Here is an 18,719-nt window from a genome sequence, read left to right on the forward strand (position 1 = left end):
CCTCAGAGCAAGATCGCTACCTCTAAAATGCCCTGGAAAACACTCTTGGCTCAGTTGGGAAAACCTGTATTCTTATCAGCAACAGCCATTAGCTATGATCCACTTGGAAAGTGGAATGAAGATGGAGTGTCAGGACCTACTTCTGCTTGTTAGTTTTATCAATTGTGTAACTTCAGGAAAGCTAAGAAAGCCTTGCCTGGGGCATTTGCTACCCAATGATTAAAATTAATTCAGTGATATTTTGTTCTCACATATCATTCAGTGCCATTTCGTTTTCCTCTGGAGGTTGCATAGAAGTGCAGTCATTTAAAAGGTGATGTGATGGTTTTGGGGGGCAGGTAGCAAAGTGCATTTGATTACGAGAGTTATTGGACATTTGTTGATATGATTCTCTGGGACATTACTGGACAATTTTAAAAGCTGAATTCTAATTTTGTTCTTTGAAATGCTTAAATAGAGAGAAAATGAAGATAGAGCAATGGTGTTACTGGTTAGAAGTGAGAAACCGACCTATATTATGAAGTGCGTGAGAAACTAGTCGGAGCTAAAAATAGAGACAGATTAAGAAATTGCTTTGAATCTCTGTTGTTCTGTCTACACTGACATGACTGGCTTTAGTCAATTACAGTTTCAGCTCAATTACATTATTTGCACTGCTAAGTGTAAAAAGGAACCTACTTAAAGTGTTTATGAATATTGTGTGAGGAGTCTTGAGGACTGGCTGGAGCATGGGGTTCCTGTGTACTGCCCTCCGTTGGTGAATCATGTGCATGGATAGTTAGAGTCAAAGATGAGCAGACTCGATGGGCCGAATGGCCTACTTCTGCTCCTTTGTCTTATGGTCTTATGATAGAGGATTTCACAGACTTCTTTGAATTGTTTGAACTTGTGTGTACAATAACCTACTGGATATAGTGTTTCCATTTCAAATTTTCCTGATATTCAAGTTAACTATGGGAAGAATATTTATGGGTACTCCTACATCATAACGAGCTCCCATACTGCATTCAGAACATTCAGAAGTCTTATGAACAGCAGAACCATTATCTTCTCTCTCTCTCCGCTTTTAGTAATCGTTCTTTCTCCTGAGTCTACATTCTATTTGTTTGTTTGTTTGTTTATTGAGATACAGCATGCAATAGGCCCTTCCAGCCCTTTGAGCCATGTTGCTCAGCAACTCTAGCCTAATCACAGGACAATTTACAATGACCAATTAACCTACCAACAGGTACGTCTTTGGACTGTGGGAGGAAACCAGAGCACCCGGAGGAAACCCACACGGTCAAGGGGAGAACAAACAAAGTATTTACATACAGTGGCAGGAATTGAACACAGGTCGCTGGTGTTGTAAAGCATTTGTGCTGTATGTTTATGGTACTCTATGTGCATTTGATGCCTTTCATTACAGTGCAGCAAAGGTATAGAGTAATTTCAGTGCATCTTTTCACTTATAGTTATCTGTTAAAACAGAACCCATTAGTTACGTGGGGGTGACCTGTAATTACATTCATGAAGAACAAGAGCGTCTCATTTGTTTGCTTTCGTGAACAGCTGAGGGTTTGTTTAATGCTTGTGCCGGAGAGATAAGTGAGGCAATAGAGTTTCCTACTGCTAGTCATCATCTGTTGAACATTATTAGGTTTCTGTGGCTGCTCTCAACTTGTGTTTGCAGCTAAAACACAGAACTCAAGGGTAAGATCAGGCGAAGACCAACAGAATCTTGCAGATGAAAGGAGGGATTGCTCAGCTGATTACAAGAGAAACAGAGCCCTGCATCACTCCGTTCTGCAGCAACAGTACAAGTACACCCATCTAATTGCTGGATGTTTTTATTGAATTTTAAGTGAAGGGCTCTTTTCCTGACCTGGAACATTTCTATTGTTTTGGTAATGACTCAGATGAGGCTATTTTGAACTTGAAAAACTGAAGGAAATTCTAATGCCAACAATGCCCTTGAATAACACCTGCAAACTTCTGCCATCTAAGGAAGGTAGCCATAGATTTATGCTCTCAATAAGAATGCTCTGTGAGAAGATATATTTGTGATTTGAAGAAAAAAGATGAAGTCTAATCACAAACAAGAGAAAATCTGCAGATGCTGGAAATGTTGAGGCTCTATGAGGCACTCGTGAGACCACACTTGGAGTACTGTGTGCAGTTTTGGGCTCCTTATTTTAGAAAGGATATACTGACATTGGTGAGGGTTCAGGGAAGATTCCAGGAATGAAAGGGTTACCATATGAAAAATGTCTGGCAGCTCTTGGGTTGTATTCCCTGGAGTTCAAGAGAATGAGGGGGGATCTCATAGAAACATTCCAAATGTTAGAAGGCCTGAACAGATTAGATATGGCAAAGTTATTTCCCATGGTAGGGGAGTCTAGGACAAGAGGGCACAACTTCAGGATTGAAGGACGTCCATTTAGAAAAGAGATGCGGAGAAATTACTTTAGTCAGAGGGTGGTAAATATGTGGAATTCGTTGCCTTGAGCGGCTGTGGAGGCCAAGTCATTGGGTGTATTTAAGGCAGAAATAGAGAGGTTCTTGATTAGCCAGAGCATTAAAGGATATGGGGAGAAGGTAGGGGAGTGGGGATGACTGGAAGAATTGGATCAGCTCATGATTGAATGCCAGAGCAGACTTGATGGGCCAAATGGCCTACTTCTGCTCCTATATCTTAAGGTCTTATAGACACTTTGGAAATCCATAGTGAATCGTAAATGAGACATTTTATATTAGTTGCAATAAAAGGGTAAGTTGTTTGAGAGCTCAAACACAGAACCTGTCAAAGGTATAGTATGTCTGAAATCAATTAACCACTGATGTCCATATATCAGAGATATGCATGTTTAATATTGGTGGTTTAAGGCTGTACAAAAAAACTTTACAGGAAATACATGTTTTAAGCCAGAACTTTGAGAGATGGATAACCTGAAAATTAACAAGTGCTGTGTATCGAAGCCAGAATAGCTATATAGATTCCTTAGTTTGCATTGCCATGGAGATAAATTACCAATGAAGCTCATTTTGAACACCAGAGCACTCTCTTAAATAATCCAGAATCCATGTTTTCAATGAATATGTTTTGGATTTTGTTTCAGAGGACAGAGAAGCTCCTAGAAACCATTGACCAATTGTATCTAGAATATGCAAAGAGGGCTGCTCCCTTTAATAACTGGATGGAGGGAGCGATGGAAGATCTACAGGACACGTTCATTGTTCACACTATCGAGGAAATCCAGGTGAGTATTAACCAAAGCATTAGCTGCCCATTATGGTCGCCTACTGAGTTAGTTTATTTGTGCTTTTCCAGACCAGCATTGAGCAGCTCTGTAAAACAAACTATGTATTTCTGTGCCAGAGTCTCTGACCTAAGACACAACGTACCAGATCTGTTTTATTGTGTTCCTGGCCAGTTCTCTAATAACAGACATGATAAGTCTAATGGAGCCATGGCGAAAACAGCTCCCACTTCCCCAAGCAATACAAATTTACAGAGCTTGGATATTAACTTACTTTAAACTAAAACAAAAATTAAAACTGCTAAATATTTGTCCAAAGCGTCATCAGCTCGATATTCTTGTATTATTGGGCAAAAAGTAATTGTTTTCATGATAATATGCCGTCTTTGTGGTCACATCTGTACATTGAGATTGTCTCTTGTTAAAATGACCTATCAGGTGCAAGGTTATCTTTGACTTCACTTTCCAATGATCTGTAATGTTTGTCAAACCTTTTCATTGCCCACTGAATGTTCTTATGTCTGCTTTCACTTTACCATCTCATCAGCCTTTGGATTTTCATAAATAATTTTGAAAGCTAAATATTTTTTTCAAGGTGAAGGGAGAACAATAAAACCACATTCTTTATTAATTGGAATGTAATTCTGTCAAATCATTAACACAAGAAAGTCTGTAGATGCTGGAAATCCAAAGCAACACACACAAAATGCTGAAGGAACTCAGCAGATCAGACAGCATCTGTGGAAATAAATAAACAGAAATACATTTTGGGCGAGAACCCTCTTTAGGACTCCAGATTCAGGAAATTATTCTCTCTCAAAGACAAAATTGTATAGTACATGACTCTGTGTTTGAATAAGTCAGAAGGTATATCTAATTTGTCTTTTAATTTGAATTTCACATTCCTGATCTGATTGAAATTTTAGGCTCAAGAACATGGTAGGTTTGAGGTTGCAGCACACGAGCCACCACAGACTCAGGAAAAGCAGATTAGAAATACAACACCTTGTATTTCCTTCCTCACAGGTATCCATATATTACAAGAAAGACTAGGAAATTGGTCCCTTGCCATAGCCTTCCTCCTTTTAGTATTGAGGATTGAAATAATGCTGTCAGAAAGTGCTAAATCTCTGTGAGGTTGAGATGTTCCCCATGGTGTATTTTAATATCCCAGTTACAGAGCTTCTGCAAGACTGATCTTCAAAAGAAATCAACGTAATTTCTGGATTTTCTGACTCTCTTATTCCTACAACATCTGCCACTTCACGTGGATTCTCCTTTAATCAAACTGTCATTAAAAATGATTGCAGAAGGTAAAGCAGTGAATGTTGCCTACATGGATCTTAGTTAGGCATTTGAAGAGGTCCCCCAGGGTGCACTCATCCAGAATACTAAGATGCGTGGGAGCCACACTGACTTGGCCATTTGGATTCAGAATTGGCTTGCCTGTAGAAGACAGAGGATAGTGGTTGATGAGACTTTACTATGTCAGACTTTACTTTCTCCCTATCAAATTTCAAGTTGAACTCAATTATATTGTGATCACTGTCTCCTGGGGGTTCTTTTAACTTAAGCTCCCTAATTGCCTCTAGTTCATTAGATAGCAGTTTGGCTGCACTCCTGCTACCTGCGAACAGACAGAGCCTAAAGAGCAAGGGTCCAGAAATCAAGACAACCAAGAGGTGGTAGCGGGAGGCTGAGGAACGGTGACAGGATTGCCTTGAGCCAGTGTATTGGGCCAAGTTCAAAAGCCAGTCTGAGGACTTGAATGACTGCTTCAGAGTTGTCACAAACTTTATTAAGACAGCTGTGGATGAGTGTGCTCCCATGAAACTGTTCAGGGTTTTCCCCAATCGGAAGCCCTGGATAAACAACGAAATTCAGAACCTGCTGACAACCACATCAGAGGCAATCAAGTCTGGAGATCAGGAATGCTACAAGAGGTGCAGGTATGATCTCTGGAAAGCCACCTATCGGATGAAGTGGAGATTCTGGACTAGACTGGAATCAATGAAGGATGCTCAACATAACCTCCTACGCTCACTTTAGCCACCAGAACAGGGAGGAACCATTGTGCACCTCCATGTCTCCCAGTGATCCTTTGGTCTCAGTATCTGAAGATGACATGTGGGCTGCCTTCAAGAGGGTGAGCAAGAGGGTGAGTCCAAGGAAAGCATTGGTCCGGACGGAGTACCTGGCAGAGTACTGAAGACCTGTGCAAACCTACTGGCTGGTGTATTGACAGATGTCTTCAGCCTCTCGCTCCAGCAGTGTGTGGCACCCATCTGCTTCAAGCAGGCTTCAATCGTACCGGTGCTGAAGAGAGCATGTAACCTGTCTCAATGGCTATCGGCCAGTGGCACGTACATCCACAGTGATGAAGTGTTTTGAGAGGCTGGTATTGAAGCATATCGGCTCCTGTCTGAGTCGTGATTTAGATCCACTCCAATTCATTACCGAAGCAGCAGGTCTACAGCAGATGCCTTCTCATTGGCTCTTCACACAACCCTGGAACATCTGGACAGCAAAGATGCATACATCAGGATGCTCTTTATTAGTTATTGCTTGGCATTTAATACCATCATCCCCTCAAAACTAATCAGTAAGCATCAAGACCTGGGCCTCAATACACCCTTGTGCAATTGGATCCTGGATTTCCTCACTTGCAGAAGCCAGTCATTTCAGATTGGCAAAAACATCTCCTCCACAGTCTCCATCAGTAACCATTTAGTTATTATCTTTAGATTTCCTGAGTAAATCTATAAATTTGCCCGCAGGAAGAAGAATTTCAGTGCCATATGCAGGATCATGTGTACTCTGATAATAAATTGTACTTTGAACTATTTATGTAACTTGATTTTCTCTTTCTCTATCAGTTGTCCATCTATAATATTGCCTCTGCTTGTTTATCACCCACTTTTTTTTTCACTTTTTTACCTCTCTGAGTGGAGGAACTTGTCCTCAGGGTCACCCCGGTTTCCATATCAGAGAAGTCCCTCCTCCCCCATCCTCCCTGCGCCTTTACAGTCTTCTTGTATTCCCTCAGTTTTGAGAAAGGATCTCCAGTCCGTAACATTAACTCTGCTTCTCTTCCCTCAGATGCAGCCTGACCTGCTGGGTATTTCCAGCATTTACTATTTTTATTTCAGATTTCCATCATCTGAAGATTCTTTTTAATTCCCAAACTCTCAAACCCTTCCTACCCATAGCAGCAAGAGAAGCAGACTACAGAAGCACCATTTCCTAGTCACAAACCGATTATCTTGGAAACATATAGCTGGAAATGCATTTTATCAGTGGATGAAAATCCTGGGCCACCCTCCCAAATGGAAGTGGGTGGGGGGCAGACCATCACAACTACAACTGATCAAGTGGCTTGCTACCACTTTCTCCAAGGGCAACCAGGGATGGGTGTTGCCGATAATTATTATTTTTTAAGTCACACATATTGCATTTCTACATAAAGATTGTTTGCAGAATGTGAGTGTTACTCCAGAACTCCGGGATTCTCTCTCCACCGCCCTTCCACTTACAGTACTCCTGCTTGCTTGGTATAATTGTCTAACATGCGAGGAAACTTCACTGGAGGGTTGAGAGTTGAGGTGGAACCTGTGTCACATGTAGGGGACACCAGGAATGGCAGCTTTTTATTTGCATTCCTTTTAAAACTGATTTCAAATTCCTAAACCGAAGGGTGTGACCTGAATTCCTCAGGATAGGCAGCCTGATCACAAATTGTTGCATACGCCACGATGTGTATGTTGCTTTCACTTTTTCCAAATAGTCTTTATTTTAAAAAGAAAGGAATGAGCATTATTTAAACTTGAAATGCTTCAACGATCTATTAAATATTTCCTAAGGAATGCAGAATGAGCCATGCAGAGGTTAGTGGAATATATTACTATATTAGGAAAAGTCTTGTGAATTGTTTCCTACATTTAGTAGTTCCAGTGAATTTTTAGCATGCCATAGCTGAGAGAATGTGGCAGTCAGCTCGAAATTTATAATTACGTCACAGTGATACCTTACAGTGGCTAAATTTCTTATTAAGTGTAAAGTAGTTCCATTGTAAGCTGAGACTCAGACTTATAATTGGCGACTTTCATCAATCAGTTCAGAAGACGCCAGGTTCAGGTGTAGTCTGTGCTAATCTATCTGCCACACAGTCAATGGAAAAATGAAGGGAAGCATCAATCAGGAGCCTCACCAGAGATCCAGTGATGTGTGGTGGAAGTGTGCATGTCCAGATCCTAAATAAGGCTTCCCCTTCCTCTTCCACTCAGGCGATGATGCTTGGCAGCCTCCAGTCTCCATGGTTCAGAGCAATCCACATAATTAGCAGGAAGAAACCAGACTATTCCAAAAAAAAAATCCTCCTTAAAGTTCCAACATTCTGTTCATTCTTGTTCAGATTGGGTTTTAAGGAAAACAGATAATCTTGCCTGTGGTGTCCTAACCTTGCATCACACCCCTCTCTTCTGCACTGTAGGGATTGATCACAGCTCATGAACAGTTTAAAGCAACTCTCCCTGAGGCAGATCGTGAACGCCAAGCTATCCTAGGGATTCATAATGAGGTGTCAAAGATTGTCCAGACCTACCACGTCAACATGGCAGGTAGCAACCCTTACACAACCATCACTCCACAGGATATCAATGGCAAGTGGGAAAAGGTGAGTAAAGAATATTTCCAGAATTTATCAGCTATGCATTTAAAACAAAACGTATTAGCTAAACATTGTCTCATGGTTTGCAAGGTTCTTAGCAAATTTTGCAGTCTGTTACACAAATGTGTTTGAACAGAAACCTAGAAGGAAAAAAAATGAAAAAGGGGAGAATTTGTGCTGGATTTATCAGTTGTATGGGTCAAAATTACTCATAGTTAAAGTTTGTTTTGTATGATTACAGCCATATGTTAAAAGACAAATACATTGCTAACTCTAAATAGTCTATAAAAATTAAATTGCTTTTAGACTTTAACTGTTGATCCACCAGCAGAACTTATTTCATCCAAGTTTCCCAATCCAGTTATAAAATATTTAAGCCTAACACAATCTTACAAGATATATGTAGGCTGTCAGTCTGAAGTCAGTTCAGAAGGCTGCAATCATCTTCATGCCACAATATACAGAATGAAAGGCCAGGCTGGATCACACTGCTGGTTAGCAACACAGCAGTCCAATGGCTGTACTAATGTTTCATCATTCTGTGAGGCAGAGGCAACTCGCAAACAGCTTTACACATACATGGCCTCTCAGGAGGTTCACCATCAGTATGAGCCAGACCAGCACGCTGTAGCTTATTGGTGCCCTTTGTATCTGGCCCTTCAGCTCAATAAAATCCAGAAGGCACCTGTACTGGAGGTATTTTGGTAATTAATTGTCAGTATGATGCAGCATCATTCCATAATGTAGTGTTGCACTTCGTATCTGGCCCCTCAGCTTTATGCCAGTCATAGTTACTGCAGCCCAGTGCAGCACCAATCATTGGCCTTAATGTTGAGCTACTCTTTTTGATTAGTCTTAAGAAAGAAACTTCTTAATATGTTTTAAATTAATTTACTATGATCCTAAATTTGTTGATTTAAATGATGTTGAAATCTTTTTAAACAGCTTTGATTAAAACAAGCCTTTAACAGTGTGAGCTGTCAAGATGGTGCTGAGGGCAGGGCTGAAGGATGCGTTATCTAGTGACGTGGCCACCGGTTGCAGGGCAGCCCTAGAACTGATGCCCCAAGGGCTCTGCGTGGCTATGGGGTGGTGATGGAGGGGGAGAAATCCAGGTGCAAACAGCAGTTTGAATTGGCTCCGATCCGGTATGCTGTGTGCACCTCAGTGGTACATTTCATTCACATTCTGATTCAATCTCAAACTCCACTTTAAAATTTGGAATTTAATCTCTCCGTTTAAACAAGATGTAAGAGAGATTGCTACCAGCTGTGTATGTGTTCTTCTTTTATAATCTTCTGGATTGTTGCATAGATAGCCATCAAAAGAGAGAGCCCATTGCCAACTCCCTAATAAACCATGCTAAACTCTCTTACGCACATTCCTTCTTTGAATAATTTGGTCACAATTCATTTGTGGTTTGAATTGCATGGTAGGGTGTTCACCAGACTACTGAAACAGACAGCATACAGGCAGTGGAAGGTCTGTCACAGTGAGATATATCAAATGACCAGAGAAAAAGATTCAAGATTATTTTGTAAGTCTCCTTGGGGGGAGAAGTATTGCAACTCCACCCTTTTCCCTGCTTATCCCTGGCCCAAGACTGTTCAGAGTCCGCTCATCAGGAACACACATGGCAGGGGAACACCACACCCTGGGTAACCCACCCATCCACTTCATCAAGCAGCCCCTGCCCCATGGGGGGGCAGGATCTGAGGATCCCACCACATTCTCAGAACCCATAGCACTGGGTGTGAGTCAGGGGACACACAGGATGATGATGCCCTCTTGCTGCCCTGACCACAGTTTTATACTGGTGTACTCTTAATCTTTTTAGGTGTTGCAGCAGCCATTCTTATGGTCTTCTTAACTGAAATAATCAATTGACTTACTGCCTATTTCCACCTGCAGCCTTAGTACCTCTGTAAATACAAACATCGTTCAAGTTGCGATGTTAGGAGGAGAATAGATTGGTTGATCCATTAAGAAACATGGAGATCTTCAGAACCAAGAGCTCTGTTCACCAATGCAGTTGTGCAGCTTCTGAGAGATCAAGAAAAATGACTAAAATAGTGAGGGTGAGAATAAATATGCCAAATTAGAATTCAGGCTGGATCTTGTCCACAAACGCAGCAGTTAGAGATTCCACTTCAAACACACGTTGCGTCCATTCTAAAATCTGTTCACCCCCATCACTGCCAGGTTTCTACCCCAAGTCATTGTCACGTTGCTGAAAATAAAGCCAGTGCAGTGAAGCAGCGTTTTAAAACGTAAATATTGTTTTAAATAGCCGGCCGGTGGTGTAGAGGCATCGGCACCGGACTTGGAGGTGAGTGGTTCTGGGTTCGAATCCAGCCGGCTCCTGGTACACTTTCCATCTGTGCTGGGTTGAGCGTCGAGCTAGCAACTCGGCCTCGTGAAAAAACAGAGGAAGTGCGAAAGAAACGGCCAGGTTGCCACCTGACCTTCACAAGGCATGTAAAGGAACAACAACAATTGTTTTAAATTTTAAGTCCTTTAAAGATTTATGATGAAAATTTTGATTAACACTGTTGGAAATAGGTTTATCACCAGCAAGAAAACATTGGAATATTTATCTAACAATGCTGGGTGCCTGTCTTTGGACTGTGGTATTGTTCAGCAAGATCCCAGTTGGAAGACCAGTTCACAGCACACCTGTGCAGCCTGGCACTAGATGCTGTAGTGCAGGACCTCTTCAATTGCAAGTGGCCACTCCCTGTCACTGAGGTCCTATCCCAGCTGTCAGAGCAGTCAATGACGATAAATGATTGTGAATGTCCATGAACTATTATAAAATAACTTCTTTTTAAAACACTATGTTCACATAATTAAATCAACACGATTGTGACAGTCAAATAAGAAGATACAAAGTAACTCAGGGACTTATCTTGCAGTGTTCCAGCCCAGTGGTATTGTTTGTTCCCGTTGTTCCAAAGCAACAAATTTCATGACATATGACAGTGATGATACATCTGATTCCGATTCATTGATCTTGGCTGGACTACTGGCTTGTGCCTGAATGGGCCATAGATTTCCCAGCCTAAGAGCTCGTAATCTGTGGACATCTGCAAGCACAGGGCAGGTACCGTGGGCACTAGAACATAAATGGAGTGGAAGGCTGAGCTTCAGCCTGTGCTCAGGAATCCCCAACTTCAAATCCATTAAGATATGAGCAAATTCTAATGGGAATGTTTTGGACTTGGTGCCATTCCAATTTTAAATCACTGAAAATTGTATTATGAGACAAACCAGACTTCTGATTATGTTGGGGACAATTGTCGATATATTTTTCAAAAATACAGAATCTTTCAAATGTCGTTGTGAACAGCAGGTTACTCTGTTAATTTTTAAAGTACTGCTAAAAACCTACAGATGTGAACAATGATAGTTTACTCATCAGGAAGGTGGCCATTTTTAAGATGCAACCAATTTTAAGTACAATGTTCCCGAAGCAAGCTCATGACGTCTTTGAAACACATGACAAAGAGCCATGCGGTTCAGAAACAGTCCGCCTGCTGACTGTCAAGCACCTTTCTCCACTGATCCTAGACTAATCCCATTTACTCTCCCCGCATTCTCAACGACACCTCCGGATCCTATCACTCACCATGCACAAGGGAAAATTTACATCAGCCAATTAATATACCAGCCTGCATGTCATTAAGTTTTCGGAGAAATCAGAGCATCCGGGGAAAATAAGTAAATTCCACACACATAGTCACTGGAGCCGTACAGTGCTGTTTTCTCAGCTGCATCATTGTGCATGGCTATCCTCAAAATTGTTCTGGAGCAGTGTAATCCTGCAGTTACTCTATCCCTTCTACATAATACAGCTTCTACCTCAGTCAAGCAAGGTCCCCTTTGAAGGCATAAACGTACCTTCTCATCTCCGACTCCAGGCCTGCAGTTCCTCAGAATGCCATTCCTGTACCTTGCAAGTGTCTGTCACATAAATCAACTCTAAATGATGAATACTAATTGATTGCACAGTTGTGTGAAACATAGCTGCTGAAGCTTAGAGTGTCTAAACTTGAGCTACGCACAATAAAGGGTGCTGGAAGATATTCACTACCCATCCTCCTCCCCAAAGTTGCAATACCAATTATAGTAGCCCTTACTTCGCTCTGGAGAACTGTGTGTGGTCCAGTGCATAGAATACAAAATAGGTTTATTATAGTCAAAATTGGGTAACTTCCATTCAGCTACAAATGCTACACCCTCTCCCACAACCAGTATCCCAGCTAATGCAAAATAAATAAAGGTTTATCTTCGGCCGTATTTAGGATTTTCTGCTGAAGGAGCTTTGAAAGGTCGAGTTTTGCCTGTGTTTTGCTTTCAGGTTCGACATCTGGTGCCACAAAGGGACCATGCTCTGATAGAGGAGAACGCTCGCCAACAGTCCAATGAGAGGTTGCGGAAGCAGTTTGCTACACAGGCCAATGTCATTGGTCCTTGGATTCAGACAAAAATGGAGGTAATTTTAGCTGTCTCTAAACTACAGCTGCATTTTTAGTGGCAGTGCCATTAAGAAACATGATGGCTTTATGATTAAAGAATGTATTATTAGATGGATATTGACAACTGCAAATCTCTTTGTGTTTTCATGGTAACTGGGGAAAATCCACATGATCGCAAGGAGAATGTGCCATGTGGTTTAATTTGACCTTGTGTTCAGCACAGGCATTATGGGCCAAAGGGCCGTTCATGTGCTGTACTGCTCCACATTCTAAACAGCCAATTATTGACCATGATATCATTCATTGCTCCTTTTCACGTAGTGCCAAGGAATCTTCTCTACCCATTGAGAGGGGAATGCTTCAGTTTATGATCTCATCCAAAAGATGCAATTCTGACATTTGCAGCATCCCCTCAGGATTCCCATGCAGTGTTTGTCTGTAGTACATCTGAACGTTTTGTATCTCTGAAGAGGAGTGGGAAATAAGCATGGAGATTTTGTACAATTCACCCTTCAGAACTGTACAATGGTCTCCCCCTTTTTCTGAAATATGCTCTTCCATCTGTCTATATCAGTGGTCCCCAACCTCCGGGCCGCGGACCAATATCGGGCCGCGAAGCATGCAGGGGTGCAGCAGTAGCTGGGACGTACCCAGCACATCTTTAAGAAAAAAGCTGAAATAAACAAGCTAATTAATTCGGTGCCACCCGGCACGTAAATGTCAGCCCAGATCAGAGGCGATTGCTGATTGCGTAGAGCAAGTGAAATCGGCAATCGCCTCTGATCTGGGCCGATATTTACATGCCGGGCGGCACCTAATTAATTAGCTTGTTTATTTCAGCTTTTTTCTTAAATATGTGCTGGGTGTGTTCCGACTACTGCTGCACCCCTGCATGCTTCGCGGCCTGGAGGTTGGAGACCACTGCCTATATGAAAATGCAAGTTTAGAAATTCAGTGCCGTTACCTCGCCTTTTCAGCATAAAGCCATTGACAAGTCACTGATAACAATCATTTCTAAGTCATATTGCAGTGTTCCAGAAATTCAGCTTAGCATCAGGGGTGACATAATTTCCCACACCAGTCTTAAAAGAGTATTGAGAGAGAAATTAGGCTAAGTTGGCCAGGGCCAGTAATGCTTCACTAATATCACTTGATTGGGAGATTGCAAAGTAAGTTCCTCGCTTACCTATGATCCTAGGCAGCCTCCCATTCAGTTCCAAGCCCACACTGACTCCTAATCTTGCTCCTATCCCTGCAAGGTCCAGGCCCCTGACGCCCATACTCTCTGTGGGTTCACAACCAACTTCCGTCAATAGTTCTTTTTCCCAATCCAACAACTCCCCCAAATCCCTCCTTGGATCCCCGTTTTACTTCTATTTTCAATTCCTTGCACTCCAACTCACCCCCCGCCCCAACGCCATCACATCTTGTTGCTGTCTCTAGGCCATGACCGTGGACAATCTCCCTCTTAGCCTCTTGCCACCAACCCCTTCTGGAGACACCCTGATTATTTTCATTCCTTAACCAAACCACAGTCCCAACGCTCGTCCTGTGGACCACCAGCCGTCTTCTCCCTTGCCCCAACCCCTATATCACAAGCTGCTCGTTTTCCACTGCAGAGAAATGTAAGTCTCTGAAAGGTGCAGCAGCTGGGTCAAATACAAATATTTTGCACTGCCTGGCTGGACAAGACTCGTGGCTGTACAAAATGTCTGCTCCTAAGTATGGAGTTTTAGCACCTCCGTTTCATAATCGTGTTTAAGCTCTGAGCATCATACTGATGAGAAGTCACAGAAATAACGCAGCACAGAAACAGGCCCTTCAGCAAGTTATGTACACACCAATTATCAACCACCTACTTAGATTAATCCTGCAATAATACCTTCTTTAATTCCACCCACATTCCTAGCAACTCACCTCCCCACCCCTCCACTCTTCCCCACTTCCCAGATACCACTAGTCAGCTACACATTAGGGGTAATTTACTATGGCCAGTTCTGTACATCCTTGGGACATGGGAGGAACCCATGTGGCCATGGAGAACATGCAAGCTCTCCAGAGATCAGGACTGAACCCAGTTCTCTGGCACCATGAGACACCGGCTCTTCAAGCTGCGTCACTTTGTCCCCCTCGCCCCTGCGGTGGAGCAGTTCACCTCCCAACACTGACTGGCCAGCCTTCTGTCAACTCTTACAGGAGATTGGACGTATTTCCATCGAGATGCACGGCACGCTGGAGGATCAGCTGAACCACCTGCGGCAGTACGAGAGGAGCATTGTCAACTACAAACCAAAGATTGATCAGCTCGAGGGAGACCATCAGCTCATCCAAGAGGCGCTGATCTTCGACAACAAGCACACCAACTACACAATGGAGGTGAGAGCATTCCATGCACTCAAAAGAGGCGGTGATTTCTGCTTAACTGCTGCCCTCTTCTTAATGCTAATGGCTGTAGTTTCTGTTTAAATGTCTGGAGATAACTCCGAATTCCCGCTGCTGGCTCACAACTTTTGTCTTATCTTGTGTTGGCGGTCTACAGTTGAAATGGCTCGTGTTCTCCCTTTTCCTTGATTCAGGTGGTAGGTTCAAATAGTAGAGGCACTGAGCATGGAGTTTGCTCCCCCAGCCTTCTCTCCACCGTTGACTGGAGTTCCAACACAGCCAGGGGTTAGCTCTTCCTCAACCCTGCAATGCAGACCTTCATAAATACAAAAACTCAATCATTTGACTCAAATATCAGCATGTATGCTGTAGACAATGTCCACATCAGGAGTCGAGTTTATGGAAATGAAACCGGTCACGTGATAAGGCAGCCACACAGTGCAAGCTCTGGTGAATACTTTGGCTTCAAGGCAGTCACTCTTTTACTTCTAGCCGGTGGCCACCCACACTTGACCTATGCCCTTTTAAAATGGGTCAGTGTCATTTCTTAAAGGCGATGCATTGTTTAAGCAGATGACTATTCCGGTACAGTTGTCAGATATTCAGGAAGATTCAAAGCTGTTTATGTGAGATTAACAGTGTGATCTTAGTTTGGAATGTCACCACAGACAGATACATCCTCTTTCTGAAACAAAAGGCACCAGGGGGAGGTGATAGGCAGGTGAGGAAAAGAAGTAAGAGAGGAGCCAGTGTAGGGAATTGAAGAAGAGGGAATGGGGAGGGAGGAAAGTTGAAATAGATGTTCATGTCATCAGGTTGGAGGCTATCTAGAAGGGAATATGAGGTATTGCTCCTCCAACCTCAAAGTGACCTCATCGTGGCAGAAGAAGAGGTCATGGACAGACATTTTGGAACGGGAATAGGGATAGGAATTAAAATGGTTGGCCACCGAGAAATTCCGCTTTTTGCGGATGGAGCAGAGTTGTTTGACAAAGTTGTCAATATCTATCCCCTCCCCCTGGTACTCCTCCTCTTTCCCTTTCTCCCATGGTCTACTCTCCTCTCCTATTAGATTCCTTCTTCTCCAGCCCTTTGCCTTTTACATCTATCACCTCCCAGTTTCTTACTTCATTCCCCCTGCCCTCACCTCTCCCTTACCCACTTGGCTTCACCTATCACCTTGCTTTCTTTCTTCCATCTTCTTATTCGGGCATCTTCCCCCTTCCTTTCCAGTCATGGTGAAAGGTCTTGGTCTGAGAAGTCAACTGTTTATTCATTTAATTAGATGCTGCCTGACCTGCTGAATTCCTCCAGCATTTAGTGTGTGTTGCTCGAGATTTCCAGCATTTGCAGAGTCTCATGTATTTATGATTTGCAGAATAGTGAGGTAGTGTTCATGAACAATTTAGAACTTTAATGGCTGAAGGGAAGAAGCTGTTCCTAAAATGCTGAGTGTGCATTTTCAGGAGCAGACATTTTGTGATATGTCTTAGATATCATTATTTTGCCTACATTTTGCACTATAGTTACAACATCAAATTTCACAACACACACTAAATGCTGGAGGAACTCAGTAGGTTAGGCAGCATTTATGGAAATGAATAAATAGTCGATGTTTCAGGCTGACGCCCTTCTTCAGGACTGAGAGAGAAGGGGGAAGATGCCAGAATAAAAAGATGGGGGGGGGGTGGAAAGAGGCTACCCAGAAGGTGATAGGTGAAGCCACGTGGTTGGAAAACATAAGGAGTTGGGGAGGAAGGATAGGAGGATCTGATGGGAGAGGAGAGCGGACCATAGGAGAAAGGGAAGGAGGAGAGGACCCAGGGGAGGTGATAGGCAGGTAAGAAGAGGTGAAAGCCCAGAGTGGTTCATGAGAATAAATCTGATTCTGACTTGAAATTTTCACTGTTTCTCTACAGAATGCTACCTGACCTGAATATTTATTGCAATTGAAATGGAAATGGTTGTACTTGGCAGTATTCAGGGTGCAATGTTGTTTGTGGTTTTGAGCACAGTAGAACTCCCACGGCATTGTTTTCCTCTCGCCGTGTTAGCAACTGTTTCTAAAGATACGCTAGCTGTTCTAGCTTGCATGGTACTAAACTCCTTATTTTGTTGCAGGTCTAACAAGGGTGCATTGAGAATAGCACTCAGAGAATACCCAAGTGTGGGAGATACGATGGAGGATGCATTAAGCAAGTGCACTGACCTCCCTGACTTCCTTGTCTTTGTTTCAGCACATCCGGGTGGGTTGGGAACAGCTGCTCACTACCATTGCCAGGACAATCAATGAAATTGAGAACCAGGTCCTGACCAGGGATGCCAAGGGCATCAGCCAGGATCAGATGAATGAGTTCCGGGCCTCCTTCAATCACTTCGACAGGGTAAGCCAGCAATTTGATTTGTGTGTCTATCAGTGATAGTCGTTCGATTTTTCTGGCCGAGACTACTTGACTACAGTAAAGAATTCATTTAAGAAATGGGTGATGGGTTTAAGAGTGGAATGTTTGCCATGGAAACCAAAACTGGAGTGACTAGCTGCCCCTGAGACCCAGTTAATAAGCAGGAGAAGTTATGTGCAGTGGGGAGAGCTGTTAACAGTTCTGACACAAGATGCAACAAACTAATTAGTGCTAAAGGATGTTCCTTCAGCATGCTTTTGTCTATGCTAATTCTCTCCCTTCTGAGCTGAAGGTAGAGGCTGGGACACATTATTTGTTCTTCAGTGAGATCACCAAGGAGCATTCCCACGGTGTGACAGTCTTTACTCAGCCGGGCAGAGCTGCATTTTCCATGTCCATTCCAGTGGCACTTGGGAACAAAGTCACCAGTTAACAAGAGATTCGGGGCAATTTCTTCTTTAGCAGCTTGTAGCTTGAACGTGTCCATGCATTGTGCCTCAGAGAATCGGATAGCATACGCCAGGTTTAGGGTCTCCGCGGCGTTTCAGTGCTGGTGCTGCAAAGAAGGAAAAAAGCTAGGCTGTAAGGGAAGGAATATCATTGATGGCTTCCCTCCATAGCAACTGGGTAAAGGGAGGTTGCCTGGCACCAGGAGGTGAAAATTCAGAGGTGATGCATGGGCTGGGAAGAAAATCAAAGTGAATTGCACAATGAGTAACATACTATTCCTCATTAAAAGTAGATAATATGTGCTAGAGTAAGATTGTTTCTTAACGGTGTAGTCATCTTTATTCTATAACACACATTAATTTTCAGCTAATCATTATATCTGCTCTTTAAACTGCCTGGATTATTAACATCAGGTTTCCATGTTGAAGTGCTGAATATTCTGAATTTTAACATTGCATTGTAATTGTCCAATAAAAGTTCTGTTAAAGAAAATGAAAATGGTGCATTGAAAAATAAATATTGAATGTTTTTCTTACATGTTGACTGTAGACTTGCTTTAAAGGAGTTGAATGTTTGACCTCGTACCTCTGGCTAAACTCGCCTGTCCTATCACATGCAACTGCTCTCACTGCATATCCTTATCCTGAGCACCGTGTGTCACTGCATCAAAGGACACATCCACTCTTGGATGTGCAGCTTTGTTAAATTGTATTCATACTTGTTTGTTTTAAGGTACTTCTGAATTTTAAAAAAAATCTTCTATCTAATGACGTGGATTTGACAGGAAAATGACAGGGATCAATATTAACAATCATTTAATAATTGAAGTAATATGGGATTACTTCATAATGAAGTAATACGGGATGAAGGGGAGACTATCATTGTTTACAATTCATGTTCTTTTTGCTCAGTCTCCTGAACAAGCTCAGGTAGAGCAAGCATGCCAGCATGGACTGATTGGGCTAAATAGCCTGTTTTCATGCGGCTTATACCACGTTGACATCCCAAATTACAAAAGGGCGGCACAGCAGCATAGCGGTTAGCACCGTGCTCTACAGCACCAGTGATCACCGGCCAGGGTTCAGCTCCTGCCTCTGTCTGT

At 42.7% G+C, this 18,719-nt stretch overlaps 1 protein-coding gene across 6 annotated transcripts in view; it reads left to right on the forward strand.

Annotated features, from left to right (window-relative positions):
- Positions 1–18,719, forward strand: part of actn1 (actinin, alpha 1) — a 260,652-nt gene that overhangs the window by 222,150 nt on the left and 19,783 nt on the right. For all 6 annotated transcript variants that reach the window (XM_063051909.1, XM_063051926.1, XM_063051944.1 and 3 more), the window contains exons 14-18: positions 3,099–3,239; positions 7,729–7,911; positions 12,266–12,400; positions 14,580–14,759; positions 17,003–17,149. In XM_063051909.1, coding sequence (XP_062907979.1) covers positions 3,099–3,239; positions 7,729–7,911; positions 12,266–12,400; positions 14,580–14,759; positions 17,003–17,149 — 786 coding nt within the window. The remainder of the gene's footprint in view (positions 1–3,098; positions 3,240–7,728; positions 7,912–12,265; positions 12,401–14,579; positions 14,760–17,002; positions 17,150–18,719) is intronic.

This window comes from Mobula hypostoma, chromosome 1 (assembly GCF_963921235.1).
Source record: "Mobula hypostoma chromosome 1, sMobHyp1.1, whole genome shotgun sequence".
Classification (NCBI taxonomy): Eukaryota; Metazoa; Chordata; class Chondrichthyes; order Myliobatiformes; family Myliobatidae; genus Mobula; species Mobula hypostoma.